This window comes from Pristiophorus japonicus, chromosome 5 (genome assembly GCF_044704955.1).
Source record: "Pristiophorus japonicus isolate sPriJap1 chromosome 5, sPriJap1.hap1, whole genome shotgun sequence".
Taxonomy (NCBI): domain Eukaryota; kingdom Metazoa; phylum Chordata; class Chondrichthyes; family Pristiophoridae; genus Pristiophorus; species Pristiophorus japonicus.
In genome coordinates, this window is record NC_091981.1 from 47,086,772 (window position 1) to 47,112,711 (window position 25,940).

The following is a 25,940-nucleotide window of genomic DNA, read 5'->3' on the forward strand; positions in this document are numbered from 1 at the left end:
ACACCTGGAGTACTGTGAGCAGTTCTGGGCACCACACCTGAGGAAGGATATATTGGCCTTGGAGGAAATGCAGCATAGGTTTACCAGAATGATACCTAGACTTCAAGAATTAAGTTACAAGGAGAGATTACATAAATTAGGGTTGTATTCCCTAGAATTTAGAAGGTTAAGTGGTGATCTGATCGAGGTTTTCAGGATATTAAGGGGAACAGATGGGGCAGATAGAAACTATTTCTGCTGGTTGGGGATTCTAGGACTGGGAGCATAGTCTAAAAATTTAGAACTAGACTTTTCAGAGTGAAATTAGGAAACACTTCTACACACAAAGAGTGGTAGAAGTTTGTAACTCTCTTCTGCAAACCGCAATTGATGCTAGATCAATTGTTAATTTTAAATCTGAGAGTGATCGCTTTTGGTTAACCAAAAAGGTATTAAGGGATATGGGACAAAGGCGGGTATATGGAGTTAGATCACAGATCAGCCATGATCTAATTGAATGCACGAGGGGCTGAATAGTCTACTCCTGTTCCTATGTTAAGACTCTCCTGAAAGCCTACCTCTTTGACCAATCTTTTGGTCATCTGCCCTTATGTGGCTCGGTATCAAATTTTCTTTTATAACACTCCTGTGAAGCACCTTGTGACATTTAACTATGTTAAAGGTGCTATATAAATACAAGTTGATGTTGCTGCTGCTCTGCATTGGTTGGACATGTTGCGCATCAAATTTATTAAGACTCATAGGTAGCTATTTCAACACCATTCAATGAGTATTGCCATTTTTTCTTCCTCTGCGCAATATTTTACACTTGTCTGCAGTAAAGTTTCTTGTAACCATCCCAAGTAACCTTCAATGTCCACATTTATACTGCACAGACGGAAATGGAAAAGACAACCGAGCAATGTAACTAGAAAGTTGCATTTACACAGCCATTTCAAATAGTGCTGTGGGATCTTTTATGTCCACCCGAGAGGGCAGAGGGGGGTCATTTTAACATCTCATCCGAAAGGCACCATCTCTAATAGTGCAGTGTTACACTAAAGTGTCAGGCCAGCTTATGTGCTCAAGTCTCTGGAATGGGGTTTGAACCCACGATTTCCTGACTTAAGAGGCAAGATTGCCACCATTGATCCAAAACACAATAAATTAAGCTGTTTAACCTGTGTGGGCCCCCGGGACCGTTAGCTCCGGGTGCTATTTCAGGCGACCACCTTAGCAGTACCCTCACGGACCCCAGGGATCTGTCACCAACACCCATTTTATTCTCTATCTGATCCTTACAAGGTTTCGACGTGTTTGATTTTCTTCACTTCCTGGTGCAACCGTTTCTTCTTCCTCCTCTCCGGCTCCTTCTCCTCCATCCTGTGACGTTTGCGCCGATGGTGCCGTCGTTCATTTCCACTCGCTCGGCTGTCGTCTGCCATCTCCCTGTGGCGCCGAAGCCTAAAAGTTCGCAGGTTGCGACATTGGCCAGTCGGTAGGGTTGGCGGCAGCGGCCCAAAGGCCCCACAGTTCACATCCACCCTTCGCCGGTCGCCATCGAAACAAAAAAAGGTCCAGCACCTTCTCTGAGCATGCGCACTGGCTCTGATTTGGGCAGGCCCCGCCCCCCACGGACGGTGCCTATAAATCGGTGCGACTGACAACAATGCTTTTGTTAAATGGGGCTCTCCTGGTTAGTGGTCATGTGTGTGGCTTCGAGCGGAGGCGTTTTCGCCATCGATAACACGGGGAGCAGCCGCGTCGCCGCTGAAGACGAAGAATTCTTCTACCTCGGCTACGGAAGTAACATGCTACGGGAGCGGCTGCAGTTGCAGAATCCTTCAGCTGTGCAAGTCTCTGTGGGCTGCTTGAAGGTGGGTGAGAGTGCTGATGACGCATTTGCTCCGGGGTCTGAGGGTGCAGGGCCCACTAATCTCGGCTGGCACGGCACTGAGGGAGTGCTGCACTGTTACCTTGTCTGTTCTCTCAAGTGGACCTAAAATAGGCTGACCATACATACTTTTCCGGGGATAGTCGCCGGATTGTGTACTGTGTCCCCAGGCAAACAATGTCCCCGGTTCAGAAAACTTGTCCCCATATAGACACTTTTTTTATAGACGCAAATGTACAGAAACCCTGAGAAGAGATTCTCGGCCGTTCCTGCCCCGTTTGAGCTCGGGAATGGATTCCAGGAGCCGGTTGAACGGAGGCATGTTGGGAGTGTCGTTGTTAAGTGGTTGGAAGATGCAGTTTTGAGCTTCCGGGTGGGGTTAGTCAATATTTTAAAATTGGTTTATGTTTTAGACGGACTTGCTTGTATTGTGTTTGGTCTGAGCAGCTTCCTATTTTCTGGTTCTGATGAAGGGGTCACCAACTGAAAGGTTAACCTTTCCTCTTTCAGCTGCCTGCCCCCATGTTGATCATCATCATAGGCAGAATCGAGGAAGACTTGCTTTCACTCTTAAAATGAGTCCTTGGGTGGCTGACAGTCCAATACGAGAACCACAGTCCCTGTCACAGGTGGGACAGATAGTTGTTGAGGGTAAGGGCGGGTGCGACAGGTTTGCCGCACACTCTTTCTGCTGCCTGCGCTTGATTTTTGCATGCTCTCGGCGATGAGACTCAAGGTGCTCAGCACCCTCCCGGATGCACTTCCTCCACTTAGGGTGGTCTTGGCCAGGGACTCCCAGGTGTTACTGGGGATGTAGCACTTTATCAAGGAGGCTTTGAGGGTGTCCTTGTAATGTTTCCTCTGCCCACCTTTGGCTCGTTTGCCGTGAAGGAGTTCCGAGCAGAGCACTTGCTTTGGGAGTCTCGTGTCTGGCATGCGGACAGGAGAGTGGGTATTACTACAGCCCTGTAGACCATGAGCTTGGTGGCCTGTTCTTTGAACACTCTTCCTCAGGCGGCCGAAGGCTGCGTTGAATCTTGTCGTCAATGTCTGCTCTTATTGATGAGAGGCTCCCGAGGTATGAGAAATGGTTCATGTTGTCCAGGGCTGTGCTGTTCCTGATAGATCTGCAGCGTGTCTGTGTTCTCAGGTGGACCTAAAATAGGCTGACCATACATACTTTTCTGGAGACAGTTGCTGGATTATGTACTGTATTTACAGTTAGTCCCACCCACTTAGGCATTTTTTAATGTTTAAGCCGAAGTAATTTGACACCTGATCAATTTAGCTATCATTGTTTCCACGATCAACATGGTTCAGAATTTTCATCCCATCATTGTGTTTTATCCCACTGTGCTAACTTGTCCCTTTTTTATACTTTTTAAAACATTTTCAATAGTAAAACATTTTGAAGGTACACATTGCAAACCTGTGGTATACACATGAAGTGAGTTATGCTGGCTGTGGTGCAAGTTTTCTATATCTATTTGTACAGTTTTTCCTGCTTGTATGTATTTGTGCATTGTTGCAGATCATGTCATGTGATGGGTTCCTGCACCCTCCTTATTGTCAGTTTCAGTCTCGAGCCAGAATATATTAGTTCACAGAACATATGCATGTATTGTGATTGTGTTCCGAGTGCATTCCACATCATTGTGCTTGTGATGCAATTGATATGTCAGTTTTAACTCCTTTGGATTCACTGAGCATTATTATGTGACTATTGTATTTTAAAAATTATTTGTTCCTGGGATGTGGGTGTAGCTGGCAAGGACAGCATTTATCGCCCATTCCTAACTGTCCTTGAAAAGATGGTGGTGAGCCGCCTCTTACCCCCACAGTGCTGTTGGAGGGAGTTCCAGGATTTTGACCTAGCAACAATGAAGAAACAGCGATATATTTCAAGTCAGAATGGTGTGCAACTTGGAGGGGAACTTGCAGGTGATGGTGTTCCCATGTGCCTACTGCCCTTGTCCTTCTCGGCGATAGAGGTCATGGGTTGGGGAGGTGCTGCTGGAGAAGCCTTGGCAAGTTGCTGCCGTGCATCTTGTAGATGGTACCAACTGCAGCCACGGTGTGCCGGTGATCGAGGGAGTGAATGTGGTAGATGGGATGCCATCAAATGGGTTGCTTTGTCCTGGATGGTGTCCAGCTTCTTGAGTGTTGTTGGAGTTGCACGTTGAGAGCATTCCATCAGACTCTTGACTTGTGCCTAGAGATGATGGAAAGGCTTTGGGGATCAGGAGGTGAGACACTTGCCACAGAATACCCAGCCTCTGACTGCTCTTGCCACAGTATTTGTGGCTAGTTCAGTTAAGTTTCTGGTCAATAGTGATTCCCAGGATCTTGATAGTGGGGGGATTTGGCGATGGTAGTGCCATTGAATGTCAAGGGGCGGTGGTTAGACTCTCACTTGTTGGCATGAATGTCACTTGCCACTTATCAGCCCAAGCCTGAAGTCTTCCAGGTCTTGCTGCATTTGGGCATGGACTGCTTCATTATTTGAGGAGCTGTGAATGGAATTAATATTGCAATCATCAACGAACATCCCCAATTCTGACCTTATGATGGAGGGAAGGTCATTGATGAAGCAGCTGAAGATGGTCGAGCCCAAGACATTATCCTGAGTAACTCCTGCAACGTTCTCCTGTGGCTGAGATGATTGGCCTCCAACAACGACAATCATCTTCCTTTGTGCTAGGTATGACTCCAGCCAGTGGAGAGTTTTGCCCCTGATGCCCATTGACTTCAATTTTACTCGGTATCCTTGATGTCACACTCAGTTGAATGCTGCCTTGATGTCAAAGGAAGTAACTTTCACCATATCTGGAATTCAGCTCTTTTGCCCATGTTTGGACCAAGACTGTAATGAGGTCTGGAGCTGAGTGTTCCTAACGGAACCCAAACTGCAGGGTTGACTGGACTAGGTGTGCTGTTGTCGTACCTGAAACCTGTGCCGAGGTCGATGACTTTTATTTTTATGATTGTCTTTTGTAGTGTTGGGGAAAACTGAGTGGCTTGCTAGGCTATTTCAGAAGGCAGTTAAGAGTCAACCACATTGCTGTGGGTCTGGAGTCACATATAGGCCAGACCAGGTGAGGACAGCAGATTTCCTTCCCTAAAGGACATTAGTTTTGGGTTTTTTACAACAATCCGATTGTTTTAATGATCACCATTACTGATACTGATTTTTTTTTTTATTCCAGATTTATTTAATTATCTGAATTTAAATTTCCGAGCTGCCGTGGTGGGATTAGAACTCTCTCTCTTTTGGATTATTAGTCCAGTAACATAACCACTATGCTACCGTTCCAGTAGGAGATATAAATCATTGAGTCTAAACAAACAATATAGGGGGCATGTGGGTTGTACAGATGTTGTACTGTTTTGTTTTGTTTCTTTGTTTCTTCTATGTGTTGCTTCTAAGCTCCTTTTTAATAAATCCTGGTTTTTGCTGTGTTCAGTTATTGTACATTACAATCCTGACATTAAGGAATGGGATACACAATGTTTCAAATGTGTATTGTTTTGGTGAAGCCCAACGTTGAAATCTTTTTTTCCCAGGGCTATAAGCTTGCATTTGGCCTTTACAAAGGGACTGAGAACCGGTGGGGAGGAGGTGTTGCCACTATTATCCTAAATCCTGAAGATGATGTGTGGGGAGTTATATGGCGTTTGAAAGCTGCCGATCGTCAGTCTTTAGATGAGCAAGTATTGTTTTGTGTACTTGTTTAATATTTGTAAATAAATTCTCTTTTTAAAAGTTTATTTCTATAAAGACCTGGAAATTGGCCATCATCACTATTTCAATCAGATACTGTGATTTGTTTTTAAATCTGATTTGCGTTCAGGCTTATCGCATCAGACATGCATACACCTATTTGTGTATAGAAATCAACGTAATCTTTATTTAGGACAGGCTCCAAGTATTTTTTTAAAAACAGCAACGTTGACCATAGCAATATGAGCGCCTGGTGCTATGGGTCAGCCTTAACTTGCACGATGCAGTGGTCATCGCTATCCTAGGGCCAAGGTCAGCCAATATCTCTTCCTCTGTAGAAGATTCACTGCAGCTCCCCACTGTTATATATGTAACCAGCATTCTACTGCCACCAGAGGATGTATCTGTTAGGGATCCCAGCATCCCTTGGGAGCATGGTATATAAGCAGGCCTCCCATGCTGTACCAACACTCGAGTTAGAATAAAGAGACTAAGGTCACACTTACTCACGTCTACAGTACTCAATCACATTACTTTATTCTGGACATAACACCCACCTAGGTGAAGACCTTCTCCCTTTTATACCCTTTATCAATACTACACAGCAGCTTTGGCCGCAACCTCCCACCGCTTTCCCATTGTTCCATTGTTTCGTAGATTTTACATAAACTTTATTACTTTTATCTGAGCAGATGGGATCCTTTTGCTGAATTAACACTGTGTCCTTGCAAATGGCACCAAGAAATACTAACTACCCTAGTACATTATTTCCATTGCTGATTACTATTCTGTTGGTACCCAGGCCGACAGACCCCTCTAGTCAACCTCAGCACTTGCCACAAGGGCATTTGTACATGTATCTGTTTCCGCAGATTTCACTTTCTTATCCATTGTCCATGAAGGCCCGTCTGCTCAAACCTACAAACCAGTCCAGACATTGATTAGCTATTTCAAAATATTGTGGCTTAAAGCTGTATTATGTTTCTCTGGTGAAAAGTTAACATTTCACACAACCACGATATGCTCAGTAACCTTGTATTTTTTTTTTAAATCAAATACCTGTGGTCGGTCAGTCAATCAATATTACCCTTCACACTTTCTGTTCTGATCATCTACATTCACCCAAAGTTAGTACACATCACCAAAGAACTGCTGCTAAACAGACATTCCAGTGTGGTCAATCATTTGGAGAACACTTGCAATTCTCTTACACTGCACTACAACACTTCTTTTCCACTGTTTACTGGACAACTTAACAGTGCAAAATATTTTCTTAAATTTAATATGCAAGTGGCCATTAGGAGCATGCCATTGTCAAGGGGCTAAAGATTGCAAAACAGAAGAAAAATGGAGGCCGAGGAAGATGAAAAAGGTGCCTGATAGATGTAGTTGGGAAGAACTTTAAACCATTCAATCTCATTTAGCATTAATGAGGATGTTTAAGCATGGATTGTTGAGCTGGATGGTCACTGCTTTTGCCATACCTAACCACTCCAGAAGAGTAAGATGGGAGGCTGGCTGGATAAGTAGTTAGCTATGGAGCTAACTTTTCATGGAAAAAATACTATAGGTAGGAACCTGTACTCTGCTAGATAAATTGTAACTCCTCACAGTTAGCATAATAAAAGAAGTGATTGATTCTGAACATAAAATATGTAAACATTACACAATCCAATATGGTCATGTTTTTTTTTTAAAGTTATTTCTTCCATAAATTTGGTTCTGTAGTTTGCAGGTTCCCAAATGTAATCTCTCTGCCCTTTTGGTTATGAAAAGAAATAAATACTAATGTGAATTACGATTTAAAAACTGTAATTTCAACCTGTCCTAAATATTGCAGAGCCAGTCAGAATTGCATTTTCTCAGCATATCACAACTCCAGATCAGTTCAAGGCAAGCATGAAGCCACAGTGCCTTGTGCAATGAACAGTTCTGGAGTGGAGTTCTTCTCTGTTGAGGAACACCCTGATTTAAAAAAAAAAAAAATTCATAAACCTTTTTTTTTCCAGTCACCTACAAGAGGGTCTAGAATAAGGCCAGTGTAGAGTTAAAGCCTTGAATATTTATTTTATTTTACAAAAATACATGGTTTTGCTTTTAAAACTCTAGATTTATGCATTTGGTTTATTATGTACATATGTGTGGTTACAGTGATGTTTTAGGATGTAATTCCTTTGATTGAGCCATCATTAAGGATTGTGATTTCAGGGAATGGTATTCAAGGGACTAATTGTGCTACTACTTTTGGTTACATTGTAGTTTTCATTTTCTTTTAACATTGCATTGTTATGCTTCTTATGATCTATATTATAATGATGCTGGGTGTATTGGGAAGTTTCAAAAGAGGGAACTTTTCATTCAGACTTGTTTATGATTTAGCTATTATGTATATGACCCAGAAGAAGTGCAGTTGAAGGACAAGACAGACTTTTATCCTATTTTGTTTTAGATGGAATTTAAATATGTTGCCATGTAAATGTGAAATCCCTCAGCTTAATTGTGTTTTTTAAAATAAGTATAAATTTAATCCCATCACCAGTAAGAAAATATTTTGGCATTTTAAAGTTATTAATTGCATATCTGCTTTGTGTTAAGCTGCTGTTGGGGGAGGGAGGGAGGGGAGTGCTGCAGTAATTAAATATCTTTTTTTTTCCCTCTCCTCCCTCTCCCCCCCCCCCCCCCCCCCCCCAAAAACAGTCAAGAAGGTGTGAAGAAAGGGGTATACAGTCCAATTGAGGTTAAAGTTGAACGGGAAGATACAGGAGAAGAAGTGACATGTCTGACCTACCAGATGAATTATTTTAATTACTCCCTTACATCCCCACTTTACAAAGAGGTATGTTTTTTTTTTAAAGTCTTCCACTGTAACAGACTTAGATGAGAATTAAGACAGGAAAATTCCTCTGATCCATAATGCACATGGCTATTTAACCTTCTTGAGTAATTCATATTTTTTTGTGTCTAGGTGTAGAAAAATCCAAACCATTTACATGCTAATGTTTGAAAGTAGCTGAATAAGTGTTTGTATTTATCAACAATCCAAAGTTGTACATAAGAACACAAGAAATAGGAGCAGGAGTAGGCCAAATATTTGGCCCTTCGAGCCTGCTTTGCCATTCAATAAGATCATGGTTGATCTGATCATGGGCTCAGCTCCACTTCCCTGCCTGCTCCCCATAACCCTATACTACCTCATCGCTCAAAGATCTGTCTATCTCCACCTTAAATATATTCAATGACCCAGCCGCCACAGTTCTCTGGGGCAGAGAATTCCATAGATTTACAACCCTCTGAGAAGAAATTTTTCCTCATTTCCATTTTAAATGGGCGGCCCCTTATTCTAAGACTCTGTCCTCTAGTTTTAGTTTCCCCAATGAGTGGAAATAACCTCTCTGCATCCACCTTGTCGGGCCCCCTCATCTTGCCATTGTTTCAGCTGATGAGTTGGCAGCTTCAAATGTCAAGTTAAAGCTCCCAGCTGATTCAGTTATCTTCCCTTGGTCATTAGCTTCTCTAAACTGCATTTCCACTACAGATTCAGAATGCTGCAAGTCTTTACACAAGTCACCATCCAGTCTGACCTCATTACCTCTCTCACCATTCACTTCTATCGCTTCGATCATCTCTACTTCACCTGCTATCAATTCCATCAGTATGGGTGCACTTTATACTCTCTCACCTTGGTCTTCAGAATCCCACCACAATCAGCCCACACACCAATGGCACCAATAACACCAACCTTCTCCGCAATCAACTGATGCTGTGCACAACAGAGGGCATCAGCACCCGACCATATTGCTACCAGGTATGGCCTCACCATGGCCAGATTTATTTCACTTGACACTCTACACCCTGGCTGCCACATGATTTGCCAGGTTGGCACCACCCCACACCAACAGCTTAAAACATCCCTACAATGCCCAAGCCATTCCTTTCACATTCCTCACGATTGCGGGGGTACCCTTGTCTCAATTTACGGCAACTCACTAAGCCACTTCCAAAGGTTCACACACATCTGTCCAAGAACACAAAGTGTTGAAAATTAAGATTTCGATGTTTGACAACACATTCACCAAAACTTCGCATGAACATTGGCTAAAACACCCAAGTGCCTACCTTTGTGTGTTGTTAGTTGATATGATTGGACTAGGATGGTGGCAAGTAAGATGGGGAAGTGATAATGTAAATAATCCCATGCAGCCTGGTCCTCCTGATGAAATCCCTGCTTGTGTCCTTTACAATGTGCAACCATGCATTGATTTCCTGGGGAGGTCGCTTCCGTCCATTGGAAAGGAAGAGAACCTCCCTGCGTACTGTGATTCCCTCTATAAGAATATGGAGGAAGTCATGGGACAGCCTAGGTGCAGCCCTGTACCTTTGTGCAGTGCTCATTAGTGTTTTCAGCACCTCAATGCTGTGGAACACTGACAGCAAAAATGTCAACATAAATTTGCACATGGTCCCTTTTAAAGAAACCGGCCGATGTGTCATCAAATGTCATCAGACCCACTTCCTTCAATTGGCTGGGAAATGCACTGTGCTTGTAAAGCCCGCCCAATCAGGGGGAAAATCATTCTACAAGGTGAGCTGGAGCCAGCAGTGAGGTCAGGGCCTGCTACGGACCCGCCAAGGTAAGGAAAATCTTGGCCTGAGTGTGCAAAAAACTTGATTCTTAGAATGTATTGTATTAGTTATTTTGCAATCCAAACCTGCTTATTATTAATGGCCCAAAAATTGCAGTCCGCAGCATACCTCTGGATCTAAAAGAATATGCATCTACCTGATGGCTGCTATCCTACATAAACTTGCGTTCTGACGCTGCATGGTGGAGGGCAGCGTAATGGCCCATGGATCCCAAGGACACTGCCTGTGTGGAAGCGCACCTAGGATCATGTGGGCCTCATCCTCAAATCGGGAAACAGAATTAGAATTTACATCACTTCAGAAGGGAGTCCTGTAATCAGATTTCATTGCAATTTACAGGATTGGAATTTAATTTCTAATTAATCTCATTCCACAAACTTCACTACATCTTGGTTCTGTTAGTAAATATTTAATTTTGCTGATAATTATCGACTTTATTAAAACTCAAATCTTTGCAGAAACCAGAAAAACTAATTTGATACAATTAAACTATGTGGATTTCAAGATGAAAATGGTTTAAAAATGCCTGATGTCTGTTTGTCTCAACCATAAAATTTCTGTATGTAATTGCTGGGCAGCTGATAGGCAATTAGTCCAACTCTATGCCAGCAATTGGTTTTTCTTTGGCCGTGCGGATGATCTGTCAATGTGTACGAACATGACGGATCGCAAGTTTGTCTCAATGCACGTAGCATTTGTAACAAAATAGATGAGTTGACGGCACAAATTGAGACGAACAGGTATGATCTGATAGCCATTAGAGTCGTGGTTGCAAGGTGACCAGGACTGGGAATTAAATATTCAGGGGTACTTGACAATCCGGAAGATCAGACAGAAAGGAAAAGGAGGTGGGGTAGCTCTATTGAGAGAGGATGGAATCACTGCAATAGTAAGAAACTATATTGGCTCAAATGATAAGGGTGTTGAAACAATTTGGATGGAGATAAGGAACAATAAGGGGAAAAAGTATCTGGTGGGCGTAGTCTACAGGCCCTCTAACAGAAGCAACTCTGTTGATCGGAGCATACACCAGGAAATAGTGGGGGTTTGTAAAAAGGGAACAGCAATAATCATGGGTGATTTTAACCTCCATATTGATTGGACAAATCAAATTGGTCAGGGTAGCCTTGAGAAGGAGTTCATAGTGCATAAGGGACGGCTTCCTTGAGCAATATGTAACGGAACTGACCAGGAGGCAGGCTATCTTAGATCTGGCCCTGTGTAATAAGACAGGATTAATAAACAATCTCCTAGTAAAGGATCCCCTCTGAATGAGTGATCATAGCAGGATTGAATTTCAAATTCAGATGGAGGGTGAGGAAGTTGGATCTCTAACCAGCGTATTAAGCTTAAAAAAAGGAGACTATGAAGGTATGAGGGCAGAGTTGGGTAAAGTGGACTGGGAAAATAGATTAAAGTGTAGGACGATTGATGAACAGTGGTGTACATTTCAGGAGATATTTCACAATTCTCAAGAAAAATATATTCCAGTGAGGAGAAAAGGGTACAAGAGAAATGATAGCCATCCGTGGCTAACTAAAGAAAGAAGGGTATCCAATTTAAAAACAAGGGCATACAAAGTGTCAAAAACTAGTGGGAGGACAGAAGACTGGGAAGCTTTTAAAAGCCAGCAAAGAACGACGAAAAAAATGATTAAGAAAGGGAAGATAGACTATGAAAGTAAACTAGCACAAAATATAAAAACCGATAGCAAGAGTTTCTATAGGTATATAAAAAGGAAAAGTGGCTAAAGTAAATGTTCGTCCCTTAAAGGACGAGACCGGGGAACGAGTAATGGGGAGCATGGAGATGGCCGAAACTCGGAACAAATATTTTAGAAACATAGAAAATAGGTGCAGGTGTAGGCCATTCGGCCCTTTGAGCCTGCACCACCATTCAATGAGTTCATGGCTGAACATGCAACTTCAGTACCCCATTCCTGCTTTCTCGCCATCCCCCTAGTAGTAAGGACTACATCTAACTCCTTTTTGAATATATTTAGTGAATTGGCCTCAACAACTTTCTGTGGTAGAGAATTCCACAGGTTCACCACTCTCTGGGTGAAGAAGTTTCTCCTCATCTCGGTCCTAAATGGCTTACCACTTATCCTTAGACTGTGACCCCTGGTTCTGGACTTCCCCAACATTGGGAACATTCTTCCTGCATCTAGCCTGTCTAAACCCGTCAGAATTTTAAACGTTTCGATGAGATCCCCTCTCATTCTTCTGAACTCCAGTGAATACAAGCCCAGTTGATCCAGTCTTTCTTGATATGTCAGTCCCACCATCCCGGGAATCAGTCTGGTGAACCTTTGCTGCACTCCCTCAATAACAAGAATGTCCTTCAAGTTAGGAGACCAAAACTGTACACAATATTCCAGGTGTGATCTCACCAAGGCCCTGTACAACTGTAGTAACACCTCCCTGCCCCTGTACTCCAATCCCCTTGCTATGAAGGCCAACATGCCATTTGCTTTCTTAACCGCCTGCTGTACCTGCATGCCAACCTTCAATGACTGACGTACCATGACATCCAGGTCTCGTTGCACCTCCCCTTTTCCTAATCTGTCACCATTCAGATAATAGTCTGTGTCTCTGTTTTTACCACCAAAATGGATAACCTCACATTTATCCACATTATACTTCATCTGCCATGCATTTGCCCACTCACCTAACCTATCCAAGTCACTCTGCAGCCTCATAGCATCCTCCTCGCAGCTCACACTGCCTCCCAACTTAGAGTCATCTGCAAATTTGGAGATACTACATTTAATTCCCTCGTCTAAATCATTAATGTACAATGTAAACAGCTGGGGTCCCAGCACACAACCTTGTGGTACCCCACTAGTCACTGCCTGCCATTCTGAAAAGTACCCATTTAGTCCTACTCTTTGCTTCCTGTCTGCCAACCAGTTCTCAATCCACGCCCGCACACTACCCCCAATCCCATGTGCTTTAACTCTGCACATTAATCTCTTGTGTGGGACCTTGCCGAAAGCCTTCTGAAAGTCCAAATGCTTCACATCAACTGGTTCTCCCTTGTCCACTCTACTGAAACATCCTCAAAAAATTCCAGAGGATTTGTCAAGCATGATTTCCCTTTCACAAATCCATGCTGACTTGGACCTAGCATGTCACCTCTTTCCAAATGCGCTGCTATAACATCCTTAATAATTGATTCCATCATTTTACCCACTACCGATGTCCGGCTGACCAGTCTATAATTCCCTGTTTTTTCTCCTTTTTTTAAAAAGTGGGGTTACATTGGCTACCCTCCACTCCATAGGAACTGATCCAGAGTCTATGGAATGTTGGAAAATGACTGTCAATGCATCTGCTATTTTCAAGGCCACCTCCTTAAGTACTCTTGTATGCAGTCCATCAGGCCCTGGGGATTTATCGGCCTTCAATCCCATCAATTTTCCCAACACAATTTCCTGACTAATAAGGATTTCCCTCAGTTCCTCCTTCTTACTAGACCCTCTGACCCCTTTTATATTCAGAAGGTTGATGGTGTCCTCCTTAATGAATACCGACCCAAAGTACTTGTTCAATTGGTCTGCCATTTCTTTGTTCCTATTTATGACTTCCCCTGATTCTGACTGTAGGGGACCTACGTTTGTCTTTACTAACCTTTTTCTCTACATATCTAGAGAAGCTTTTGCAATCCGTCTGAATGTTACCTGCAAGCTTCCTCTCGTACTCTCTTTTCCCTGCCCTAATCAAACCCTTTGTCCTCCTCTGCTGAGTTCTAAATTTCTCCCAGTCCCTGGGTTCGCTGCTATTTCTGGCCAATTTGTATGCCACTTCCTTGGCTTTAATACTATCCCTGATTTCCCTTGATAGCCATGGTTGAGCCACCTTCCCTTTTTTATTTTTACGCCAGACAGGAATGTACAATTGTTGTAGTTCATCCATGCGGTCTCTAAATGTCTGCCATTGCCCATCCACAGTCAACCCCTTAAGTATCATTTGCTGATCTATCCTAGCCAATTCATGCCTCATACCTTCAAAGTTACCCTTCTTTAAGTTCTGGACCATGGTCTCTGAATTAACTGTTTCATTCTCCATCCTAATGTAGAATTCCACCATATTATAGTCACTCTTCCCCTTAACATATTTGTATCAGTACGGTAGAGGACACTAACAATATTCCAACAGTGGATAGTCAAGGGGCTATAGGGGGTGGAGGAACTAACACAATCACAATGACTAAGGAGGTGGTACTCAGTAAGATAATGGGACTAAAGGCGGATAAATCCCCTGGACCTGATGGCTTGCATCTTAGGGTCTTAAGAGAAGTAGTGACAGGGATAGTGGATGCATTGGTTATAATTTACCAAAATTCCTTGGATTCTGGGGAGGTCCCAGCAGATTGGAAAACTGCAAAAGTAACGCCCCTATTTATTTAAAAAGAAAAGGAGGCAGACAAAAAGCAGGAAACTATAGACCAGTTAGCCTAACATCTGTGGTTGGGAAAATGTTGGAGTCCATTATTAAAGAAGCAGTATCAGGACATTTAGATAAGCAAAATTCGGTCAGGCAGAGTCAGCATAGATTTATGAAGGGGAAGTCATGTTTGACAAATTTGCTGGAGTTCTTTGAGGATGTAACGAACAGGGTGGATAAAGGGGAACCAGTGGATGTGGTGTATTTGGATTTCCAGAAGGCATTTGACAAGGTGCCACAAAAGGTTACGGGGTTGGGAGTAATATATTAGCATGGATAGAGGATTGGCTAACTGAGTCGGGATAAATGGTTTATTCTCTGGTTGGCAACCAGTAACTAGTGGGGTGCCACAGGGATCAGTGCTGGGACCCCCAACTATTTACAATCTATAAACGACCTGGAAGAAGGGACTAAGTGTAATGTAGCCAAGTTTGCTGACGATACAAAGATGGGATAAAAAGCAATGTGCGAGGACACAAAATCTGAAAGGATATACAGGTTAAGTGAGTAGGCAACAATTTGGCTGATGGAGTATAATGTTGGAAAGTGTGAGGTCATGCACTTCGGCAGGAAAAAAATCAAAGAACAAGATATTATTTAAATGGAGAAAGATTGCAAAGTGCCACAGTACAGCGGGACCTGGGGGTACTTGTGCCTGAAACACAAAAGGATAGTATGCAGGTACAGCAAGTGATCAGGAAGGCCAATGGTATCTTGGCCTTTATTGCAAAGAGGATGGATATATAAAAACAGGGGTCTTGTTACAGCTATACAAGGGATTGGTGAGGCCACACTTGGAATACTGCATGCAGTTTTCGTTTCTATATTTACGAAAGGATACACTTGCTTTGGAGGCAGTTCAGAGAAGGTTCACTAGTTTGATTCCAGGGATGAGGGGCTTGACTTATGAGGAAAGATTGAGTAGGTTGGGCCTCCACTCATTGGAATTCAGAAGAATGAGAGGTGATCTTAGCGAAACGTGTAAGATTGAGGGGGCTTGACAAGGTGGATGCAGAGAGGATGTTTCCACTGATTGGGGAGATTAGAAATAGAGGGCATGATCTTAGAATAATAGGCTGCCCATTTAAAACCGATGAGGAGGAATTTCTTCTGAGGGTTGTAAATCTGTGGAATTTGCTGCCTTGGAGAGCTGTGGAAGCTGGGACATTGAATAAATTTAAGACAGAAATAGACCGTTTCTTAAATGATAAGGGGTTATGGGGAGTGGGTGGGGAAGTGGAGCTGAGCCCATGATCAGATCAGCCATGATCTTATTGAATGGCAGAGCAGGCTTGAGTGGTCGTATGGTCTATTCCTGTTCCTATTTCTTATGTTTTGTTAAGTTTGGGATTTAGCGCATGTGCAGATTAACTTAACTTAGCGCCTATTAACTTAAGCGGTAGGAAAACCTAGAAGGGAGTATTTCTTCAAATCACTTCTCATTCCATTGAAGAAAATATAATCGATTTTTGTTTTGATGTTTTAGATTCTTGCTGGCAGGGAGGGTCAAAAGTCATCTTGGACCCTATTCTTCTAGATAGTAGGGGAGTACTTTGAACAAAAGTACTTTTCTGAGACCTTGCCTCCCCTTTAGTACTAACATTGTATTGTAATGTTCTACTATTGTGATTAAACTTAGGGTTACCGCTTCACTTATGATTGCTAAAGATTAATGGAGAGATTAGGAGACTTCATACAACTTCCTGTACACTTTGTAGCTGGGGACCCTCCTAGTGGGGTATAGCCACTCATCCTTGACTGGTGAGAAGTTTAAGAATACTGGTAAGGAAATAATGTGGATTCTCCTCTTCCACCGTATGTATACGATCAATTATATGATCTACAATCAGCATTGGATTTAAGGATGATGCTGTCTTTGCACAGTTTTCTTTTTTATAATGCACTTTTGAGGTCGTCATTTGGGAGTGACATGCATTCCAAAGGGGACATCAATCATCCTCCTCCGCCGCCGCCGCCGCCACTACATGGGTTCTCAGGTGACTGAACAGTCCAATGCTGGGCCTACAGTCTCCGTCACAGGTGGGACAGATGGGGTGGGTGGGGTGGGGGAGGGGGGGCTGGGTTTCCGCACGCTCCTTCCGCTGTCTATGCTTGGTCTCAGTGAAGAGACTCTGTTCAGCACCTTCCCAGATGCTTTTCCTCCACTTTGGGTGGTCTTGGGCCAAGGAATCCCAGGTGTCAGTGGGGAAGTGGGAATGTTGCAGCTTTTCAAGGAGGCTTTGAGTTTCGAGTGTGATATTTTGTAGCCTCTGGGTACCCTTTATACAACTGATACATTTTGCAAATAACGGCTTTCCATTTTGTATAACTTCACTATAGTAAATAGATGTTTTCACCTTTATTTACTTGAATTATGTTTTGCAGATAATGTGTGCAGGTGCAAAACAAAGTGGTTTGCCTGCTGAATATATTAAGAAGTTGAATGCTATAAGGACTAATAATCACAATGGAACAACTCTATTTACAACGGAAATTAGAGATATTTTGCGTCAACTATAAAATAACACATCTGTGTAAAACTCTGGTTTTTGAAAAGTCATAGTTATACTGTGTCTCGAAGGCAGATGTATTTTAAACATGCTGAACCCTTGGTTAAGTTGACTTCAGTTTGGAATACAAAATTGTAGAAATTTAGAAACTCGACTGAAATAATGACAGTAGCGCTGCAGTACTTAGTTTTAAAGGCCTGGATTTTGCAATGGGAATGACGGCGTTACTATCGACATTCGCCGGCATTACCCTCTGAAACTGATCATAACTTCAGGATTTGGTGCATGTGCAGATAAACTCGGAAATCCTGAAATTGAGGTCATTCATTCTCTGCTCTGCCACTGGTTGCGCTGTGGAACTCCCATAGCCAGCAATCAGTGAAATCATTTCTGACAAACGCCCCCTTTTCTGCTCTAATATTGCTGTTAAACACCCCATTTTATGGGCTCAAGTTTTGGCCTGAGTTGCTCTTTTTTTGGAGCAACTAGTTTAGAATGGAGCATCTTAGAAATTGCAATTCTCGGCATTTAGTTTGCTCCAGTTCTAGTCAGTTAGAATAGTTTCATTTTAGAACAGATTTTTTTTTCAAAAAGGGGGCGTGTCCAGCCACTTGCGCATGTTTTGCAAGTTTAGGCAGCAAAAACTTACTCCAAACTAACTTAGAATGGAGTAAGTGTAGATTTTTGTATGCTCAAAAAAATCTTGCCTACACTTAGAAATCAGGCGTAGGGATCGAGAGATGGGGGGGGTGTTTACAAACATTAAACACTTCACTTTTACAAATAAAGAGCCATCATCAATAATAAATGATAAATAAATCAACCAATCAATCAATAAATAAATTTAAAAAAAATAGCACTCAAAATTATTTCTAATGGTGGTGATGGAGGAGATGGAGATGGAGGAGGAGATGGAGGGGGGGTAGGTAGAGGAAGATGGAGGGGAGGGGGGTAGGTAGAGGAAGATGGAGGGGAGGGGGGGTAGGTAGAGGAAGATGGAGGGGAGGGGGGTAGGTAGAGGGAGAGGGAGAGGAGTAGGTAGAGGAAGATGGAGGGGAGGGGAGTAGGTAGAGGAAGATGGAGGGGAGGGGGGTAGGTAGAGGAAGATGGAGGGGAGGGGGGTAGGTAGGGGAAGATGGAGGGGAGGGGGGTAGGTAGAGGAAGATGGAGGTGAGGGAGGGAGAGGATGATGATGAACGGGCCCCGCCGATGACTTCGGGCGGGGTCCGCACGCAGCGAGAGGACGGGTGGGCGAGCCCCGACGACGACGCAGCCAGCTCCAACGGGGGACTTTGGGCAGGGCCTGCTCCCAGCGAGAGGCCGGGCGGGCACCGCCGCCGCCCGTTCCCAGGAGGACTTTGGGCGGGGCCCGCCCCCAGCGACAGGCTGGGCGGCCCCGCCGACAAGGTAAGATGCGTCAGGTCACTCAGCCTGGGATAGGGGCGACGTCCCTTCGGCCTGGGATAGGGTCGTCGCCCCGGAGACAGAGCGCGCTGGGAGGGCCAGGAGCTACTGCGCACGTGCGCAGCTGCCGGCACTGTTTTTGGTGCAGGGCTGTAGCTCCGCCCCCAGCAGCTCCAGCTGCGCCACGCCGAACTGGAAATGGGCCTACAGATATTGGAGAATCGCGAGGTAAGTATTCGACACAATTTTTGTTCTACAAATTAGGTGGGCCTCTCCGATGTGCGCAGTTCTAGCGGGAGTCTGAAACTTGAGCCCAAAAAGGTACACCTTTTTGAAAGAGGTATAACTGGGGTTTTAACAGCCTATTGACTGCTGAACAACAGTTCTGTCCCTGAAAAACTAACTTTATATTTGTGGAATGAAAAATGTCTCCATTATGATTTAAAAATTACTAGATTTTTAAAATAATAAAGTTTGATATTTTAACTTCTACCTTAACCCCGTTTGTATATCCCATGCTTTATTTTGCTCTTCGTATTTAAAACAAAATGTAAAAAGTGAATAAGTGCTTTTTTAATTCCGGTTTGCTATCTGTAAGAATCCTTCAATTTGATTGGCTGCTTAGACAGCTTGATGACATCACTGCTGCTGTATGCTGGGGATCCCCTTTTGACAGCACTACAATCAACTTAGTCAAGAAAACTCATGTTTTCACCAGCGAGATCTCTAGATATTGTGGGTAGCTTTCTTCAGGTCAGCGGCGATCTCTGTCATTTTGCTGCTGACTGCAAATTCCAGGCCAAGATGTTCTTTACATTATTTAAATTGCACTGTGGTTGGGTCGAGGTTTTTAATCACTTTTTACACATCTAATGTTTAAAGTTTTTGTGATTCATATTTATTTTAACATGTTGATCTTGGACAAATTAAGTCTTCAAACTGTGATTCCTTAGCTCTTAATTGTAAAGCACTTTTGCCATTGCCCTATGATCTGCTAATAAAAGACCTGGCCTAGTTTTTACTTCGATTGTGCCATACTGCAATGGTCATGTTGGACAATCATAGAACGGTTACAGCACAGAGGAGGCCATTTGGCCCGTCGAGCCTGTGCCAGCTCTCTGCAAGAGCACTTCAGCTAGTCCGGCTCCCCTGCCCTTTCACCGTAGCCTTGCAAAAAAATTTAAGTTGGGTACTTATCCAATTTCCTTTCGAAAACCATGATTGAATCTGCCTCTACCACCCTTTCAGGCAGTGCATTCCAGATCCTAACCACTCTGCGTAAAAACTTCCTCATGTCGCCTTTAGTTCTGCCAATCACCTTAAATTTGTGTCCTCTAGTTCTCCACCCTTCTGCCAATGGGAAGTTTCTATCTAATCTGTCTATAACTCGCGATTATCTGGGAAAATGTTAAAATTGGGAGTCATTATGACCTCGGTTTAGGATTTGGGGACATCTTTTAAGGATTGGGTGCCTTTTTGTCTGATTTTTTTTTTAATATAGTTATATTTCAGATTATGAATTTCTGGATATCCTGTTATTCGGCAAGCAAGCAAGCATGCTAGTCCTGTTACTTTAATAGGGCCCCAAGCAAAATAGAAGCAGCATCTGGAATGTGAGCAAATACAGTTTGGCTTCATTGAGAGTAATGAGAATGAATCTTTTTTTAAAAAAAGATAAATTCCATTTGTGGAAGTTGTGTAGTTTGAAGGACTTTCAGATGCTGATCAGTCTAGAATCCAAATAATTTACTGAAGTTTAAACATCTAAAACTAAACAGCTTTAAAAGTTTGTAAACAGTAGAATTGTGATATTTTGCTGAACAATAAATGTTTATAGCTAGTGTGTGCTGACAACCACCAAGGTTCTGGATTGTGCACAGCTGAGTTGGACATATTGCATCTGCTGAGAGAACTGATGCAGACTAGCAGCTAAAGGATGGGCTATACTTACAACTGGGATCCCTGAATTTATATAATCAATGTAAGTGCATTCCAATTATTTCAGCTGATTAGAATTAAACATTTAATTTAGAGTCCATTTTTGTGTGACACTGATAAATGCTAACAAAATAGTTTTTTTCAATTTATGTGTGTGTGGGTTCAGATAATGATTCTCCTTTTTAATTAATGAACCATTAATACAGTTTTGCATTTTAAAAGAATAGTTTGATATTTTGCTATAATTTGCAGTCAACCTTCACTATTTTCTTTCCGGATAAAACACCACCAACAACATTAACCAAAACTAACAGTTTCCTGTTTCATTTACTTCAATGCAATTTTAATTTATTATATTATCTGCTAACAGAATTGTATCTACAGCTATTGCAGGTATGACAACATTTGCAACAGTTTTTATTAGTGGTTCCTGTCTACAAAACAAAAAAATATTTAGTACATTTTCTGTATCATAATCCAGTGAATCAATAGAGGTTGGTGAATCAACTGTTCTTGGTGTATTTTATTGATCCATAAAATAGGAATATTCATTTTATTTGAATAAACTAATTTGTCTGCTCTACAGATCTAAATACAGCAAATTAACTCTGAAGACCTTGTGGATTATATACTGTTTTTAGCATATTGTCACCTATCATTTTTATTTCCTTCAATAGAACTGAAAATTCAGTTTAATGATCCTGCTAGGAAAGAATTGCTGGGGAGACACTTCAGTACAGAAATCAAGAGGGAGAACATAGAGCAATTAATGGTCACAAACTTAAAAATAAATAAGAATGATGACTTTGAGTAATAAAGTTTATATTTTTTTAAAAAGGAAGCTGAAAGGAAAAAAATATTTTTAGAACATATGCTTTGGGGACTTTTGACACTTGTAACTGACAAATGAGGCTACGTCTCCATATACTATTAACATCAGTGTCATTTTCCATCATAATCTTGTGCCCAGAATAGAAGTCTCACTTTTGTCTGATGGTCACAAAATAGATTAGCTGTACATCACATTTTTTGGAGTTAATAGGGATGTTTGATGTGTGGAATCCCATCACCATGTCTAACTGCCTCCAATACAAACTTAGTATCATCATAGGCAGTCCCTCGAATCGAGGATGACTTACTTCCACGCCAAAAAGTTCACAAGTGTTTCAATGAAGGTCCTAATATTCCAGGTCCCGAACTAAATCTTGAAGGGTGGAGGATGCCTGCGTGTGGATTTTTAAAAAAATGTGTGGTGGCCGTTGCACACCAGCCACCACATGGGCTTGACAGAGCTAGGTCTTTGTCCAGTGGCAAGTGTTATCCAAGACAACTGGAGACCAGCTCTGCTGCACGGACCTAATGCGCACAAATATCGTAGTGTGGGCTGGCCCGTGCTGCCCCTGGGCCCTCGCCTCTTCTGGGCCCTGAACTCGCGCCTCTCCTTGGCCCCGATCGCATTCCTCGACAAACTACTGAAAAATTGACAGCTTTTCTCAATGTGGAGTGCACACCTTCTCCCTATAATGACACATTCCATGCACTTAAATGCAGAGTCACGGTTTAAGGACTCCCAAGTAAGTGTCAGTACAGCTGGAGTTAACCAGTTACAACGGCACAGCTTTACCAGTGCTTCTCGCTGATAAATCTATTTAGTGAGCTAGGACTACCATTGGATCTATAACCTGTACAGTTATCTGGATAGAAAATCTGCAAAACTTCTAGCCCGCCCCCCCCCATGGGCTACTCTTCCCAAGTTGGATGATTAACTTGACCATCCAACTTCCCTTCCAAGTCTCATGCTAGCTGATAATTGTAACGATTCCCTTTCTTCAGGTACTGTCCCCCTCTCTCCAGGATGTTTATTTGCAATAGAAAAATGCTCTGATTGGGTCCCCTTGATCACATGACCTGATTGGTCCCTTTGGAGGATAAGACATGCAGCAGTTTCTCTACATAGGCAAGCCAGTTTTAATTGCACATTAATCAGTGACTGCGAAGTGTAATTCAAGTAATTCTGATTCCAGATAATGAGCTCATTCTCATAAATTAACCACCCCCCGGGCCCAAGTTCCTGCTGTTATGTATTTGCTTCCTGGGTTCTTTGCTTGAGAATTCATAGCAACACATTGCTAATAAACCAACTAGTTCTTAATAGCAAAGATTTAACAATCCCAATACACATCACCAGTTCATCCGCCAGGCTCACAACCACATGCCTCATTGTGAATCCCCTGAACCCAACTGCCTGGGGCTTTATTGAGTCTTGTGAACATCACGTGACTGGCTAAGCCACACACAACTCAACAGCTCAACAACTATTTTAAATTAAATGATAAAGCCAAGTGCCCCCTTATTAAAGGGGCACTAGAACCCACAAATTAACAATAAAACTTTAAGGAACTTAGCAGATCAAATTAAAATTTGGTTGCTGGGCGTGATGTATTCTCAATAACTCTACAACTATTTTAAGTAGAACATAAAATCAAGTGCCCCCTTTTGGCCAAGGCGCGAGAAAAACCTACTGCATGCACCTGGTATTCTGAGGTGGTCACCCATCCAAGTACTAATCAGGCCTGACTGTCTGATCTTGGAAACTAAGCAATGTCTGGCATTTTCAAACTAGTATGCTCTACAAACTTGAGCATACATTAGTGCCTCCCTTTTTTAGAAGCAAGGTATTTATACAATATTTAAAAATTACTTATGATTACAATTTTACAAATTTGACTGCTGAGCCTGATTATCTTGTCAGAGCCCAGGGGAGGCGTGAGTTTGGGGCCCAGGGGCAGCACGGGCCAGCCCACACTGCGGTATGGGTGCAGACTGGGTCCGTGTAGCAGAGCAGGTCTCCAGTCATCTTGGGTAATCCTTGCCACTGGACCAAGACCGAGCTCTGTCAAGCCCCTGTGGTGGCTAATGTGCAACGGTCACCCCACGTTAAAACAATCCACGCACAGGCTTCTTCCATCCTTGAGGATATAGTTTGGGTTCTTATTTCGAAACACCCGTGAGCTCATTCTTTTTTTTGGCGTGGAAGCAAGTCATCCTCGTTTCGAGGGACCGCCTATGAGTGAGTGAGTGATATTGTAAGCTTTTAGCTTCCTCCTGCTCTGACCTCCATTTCTTTACAGTTGGCTGGCAATGCCCATTTTGTATATTCTCAGTTGACTCCGGAGACCTTCTTGGGGAATTTCTGTTTTCAGGGTGTGTAGCCCAGGATTCCTGACCTCTATCTTCCTGTGTCCTCTTGAGTTTCCTTGGAACCCTTGCATCAGTCCTAGTGTTCCCAGTTATCAATATCCTGTCGAGTTGGTTTGCATTTTCTCATTTGCATCTTCTCAACTGAACCCCAACTCCACCTTCGGAAGATACAGGTTCTCTGTGAGATTGTCCCATAATCTGCAGAACCGCCTTCAGCTGGCTGCATCTGAATTGGTAGGAATATAGACGTTGTGTACGTTGAAGTACTTGGACCTGCCAACTCATTATGATCATCTAAGTCAGGCTCATAATTATCTACTCGTGGTACCGAAGGTGCATCACTCTCTAGAAACATTTGATCCACATGAAACTTCCTGATGTATTCACCAATTTTGACCAAGTACTGTTTGGTGCCACATACCTGAATAACTGTACCAATGTCCCATTTGATGGACTTGCCTTTTTCGACAGACTGAGAACTCTGACTCAATCACCCTTCTGAAAGCACCGGTCTTTCGTACCGGAATGATAATGATGTTACTGCACCGATTGTGCCTTCTCTACCTTATCAGACAAGTTCAGTTGCAATAAACTGAGATGGTTCCTTAGCCTGCGCTTCATCAATAATTCAGCATGTTGTAGAATGAGGCGTAGTTCTGTATTTGAAAATAAAATTTGCTAACCTGTGCTTCGTGCTCACCGATGATCCATTCTATAGAACTTGTTTCTGCAAAGCCTCCTTGAAAATCCTGACCAACCTTTCAGTTGCATCATTTAAAGCAGGATGATACGGTGCTACCAAAGTGTATTTGATACTGTTGTGTTTGGCAAAATTCATAAATTGCTTGGACTGAAATTGCGGCCCATTATCTGATACCATTTCGAATGGCAGGCCATGGCATGCAAAAATCTCCCTCAATTCATCCAATGTATGCTCTATAGTCGTAGATGACCCCATATGGCGTGCCTCCAACCATTTCGAATGGCTATCGCTTAGATCCAGAAAATTATCACTGCCCCTCTTGCAAAAATCAATATGTATTCTTTGGAATGGTCTCGTTGGCCAAGTCCATGTTTACAGTGGCGTTTTAGCTGGCATGGTACAGCAGTCTTGACATATAGTACACTTACTAATACTTCTGTCTTTATCCAATCCAGGCCAATAAACAAAACTTCGGGCCACCGCTTTCATGCCTACGATGCCAGTATGCTCACTGAAGTTCCAGCAAGACGTTGGCCTATAGTGCACTGGGAATGACTACTCTCAGGCCCCATTTTAGACATTCCTGCTCACATGATAATTCGTGCTGACGATTAAAGGGCTTTATCCCCTCATCTAAATGTGTCTGATTTTCAGACCACCTTCGCAGGGTGTGCTCATAGGCCTGCTGTAACGTGGCATCTTTCTGTATGCTCTGCAATAACAGAGGTGGTGACCAGAAAGTCCTCATCGACATCTAGAGTGAAGATTGACTGTTCGCAGGCAATTTCACAATTTTCATGAGGCAACCTTGAAAGGGCATCCGCCACTGCATTCTGCTTCGACGTACAATACTCAATTTTGTAATCGTAGTGAGATAATAAAATAGCATCCTGGAAGATGTTATAGATGGAATTGCATCCTGGAAGCTGCCATAGATGGAATTGCCGCCTTTGGGCCTAGGATAGCTTGTAATGATTTGTGATCGGTTACTAGTGTGAATTGTTGTCCCAAAAGAAACTGGTGGAACTTTTTAATACCAAATATAATTGCCAAAGCCTCTTAATCTGGGCATAATTTTGTTAGCTTTTGTTGAGGGTACGCGATGCAAAGGCAACTATTTTTTCCTGTCAAACATTCATAACATGGCTGATCACTGCTCCCACACCATACCCAAAGGCATCACATGCTAGTCGTAGTTCATGACTGTTATAATGGACGCAGTTATAATGGACGAGAACAGCACTACTGCTCAAGCGTTGCTTGCATGTAGAAACATAGAAAATAGGTGCAGGAGTAGGCCATTCGGCCCTTCGAGCCTGCACTACCATTCAATTAGTTCATGGCTGAACATGCAACTTCAGTACCCCATTCCTGCTTTCTCGCCATACCCCTTGATCCCCCTAGTAGTAAGGACTATATCTAACTCCTTTTTGAATATATTTAGTGAATTGGCCTCAACAACTTTCTGTGGTAGAGAATTCCACAGTTTCACCACTCT

General features: G+C 42.8%; 2 protein-coding genes across 3 annotated transcripts in view; one reads left to right on the forward strand and one right to left on the reverse strand.

The window, feature by feature from the left end:
- The window catches only part of rp9 (RP9 pre-mRNA splicing factor), a 30,210-nt gene extending 28,641 nt beyond the window's left edge, over nucleotides 1–1,569 (reverse strand). Inside the window, exon 1 of the mRNA XM_070880588.1 lies at nucleotides 1,282–1,569. Coding sequence (XP_070736689.1) covers nucleotides 1,282–1,424 — 143 coding nt within the window. The 5' untranslated portion in view covers nucleotides 1,425–1,569. The remainder of the gene's footprint in view (nucleotides 1–1,281) is intronic.
- Nucleotides 1,285–25,026, forward strand: LOC139264322 (gamma-glutamylcyclotransferase-like). 2 transcript variants are annotated; one of them, XM_070880590.1, is made up of 4 exons: nucleotides 1,285–1,856; nucleotides 5,438–5,580; nucleotides 8,292–8,430; nucleotides 24,898–25,026. In XM_070880590.1, the coding sequence occupies exons 1-4, from the start codon at nucleotides 1,662–1,664 to the stop codon at nucleotides 24,955–24,957; spliced, it is 537 nt and encodes a 178-aa protein (XP_070736691.1). In that variant the 5' UTR covers nucleotides 1,285–1,661; the 3' UTR covers nucleotides 24,958–25,026. The 2 variants fall into 2 exon arrangements, with proteins under 2 accessions (XP_070736691.1, XP_070736690.1); XM_070880589.1 differs by lacking the exon at nucleotides 24,898–25,026 and adding an exon at nucleotides 17,072–18,102.
- The last annotated feature ends 914 nt before the right edge of the window (nucleotides 25,027–25,940 follow it).

What these genes read in the sequence shown, in the direction of transcription:
- LOC139264322 (XM_070880589.1), top strand. Translation starts at nt 1,662, where the DNA reads ATGGGGCTCTCCTGGTTAGTGGTCATGTGTGTGGCTTCGAGCGGAGGC. An exon ending in TCTCTGTGGGCTGCTTGAAG is followed by an intron (nt 1,857 to 5,437) that starts GTGGGTGAGAGT and finishes TTTTTTTCCCAG; the next exon opens with GGCTATAAGCTTGCATTTGG. An exon ending in GATCGTCAGTCTTTAGATGA is followed by an intron (nt 5,581 to 8,291) that starts GCAAGTATTGTT and finishes CCCCAAAAACAG; the next exon opens with TCAAGAAGGTGTGAAGAAAG.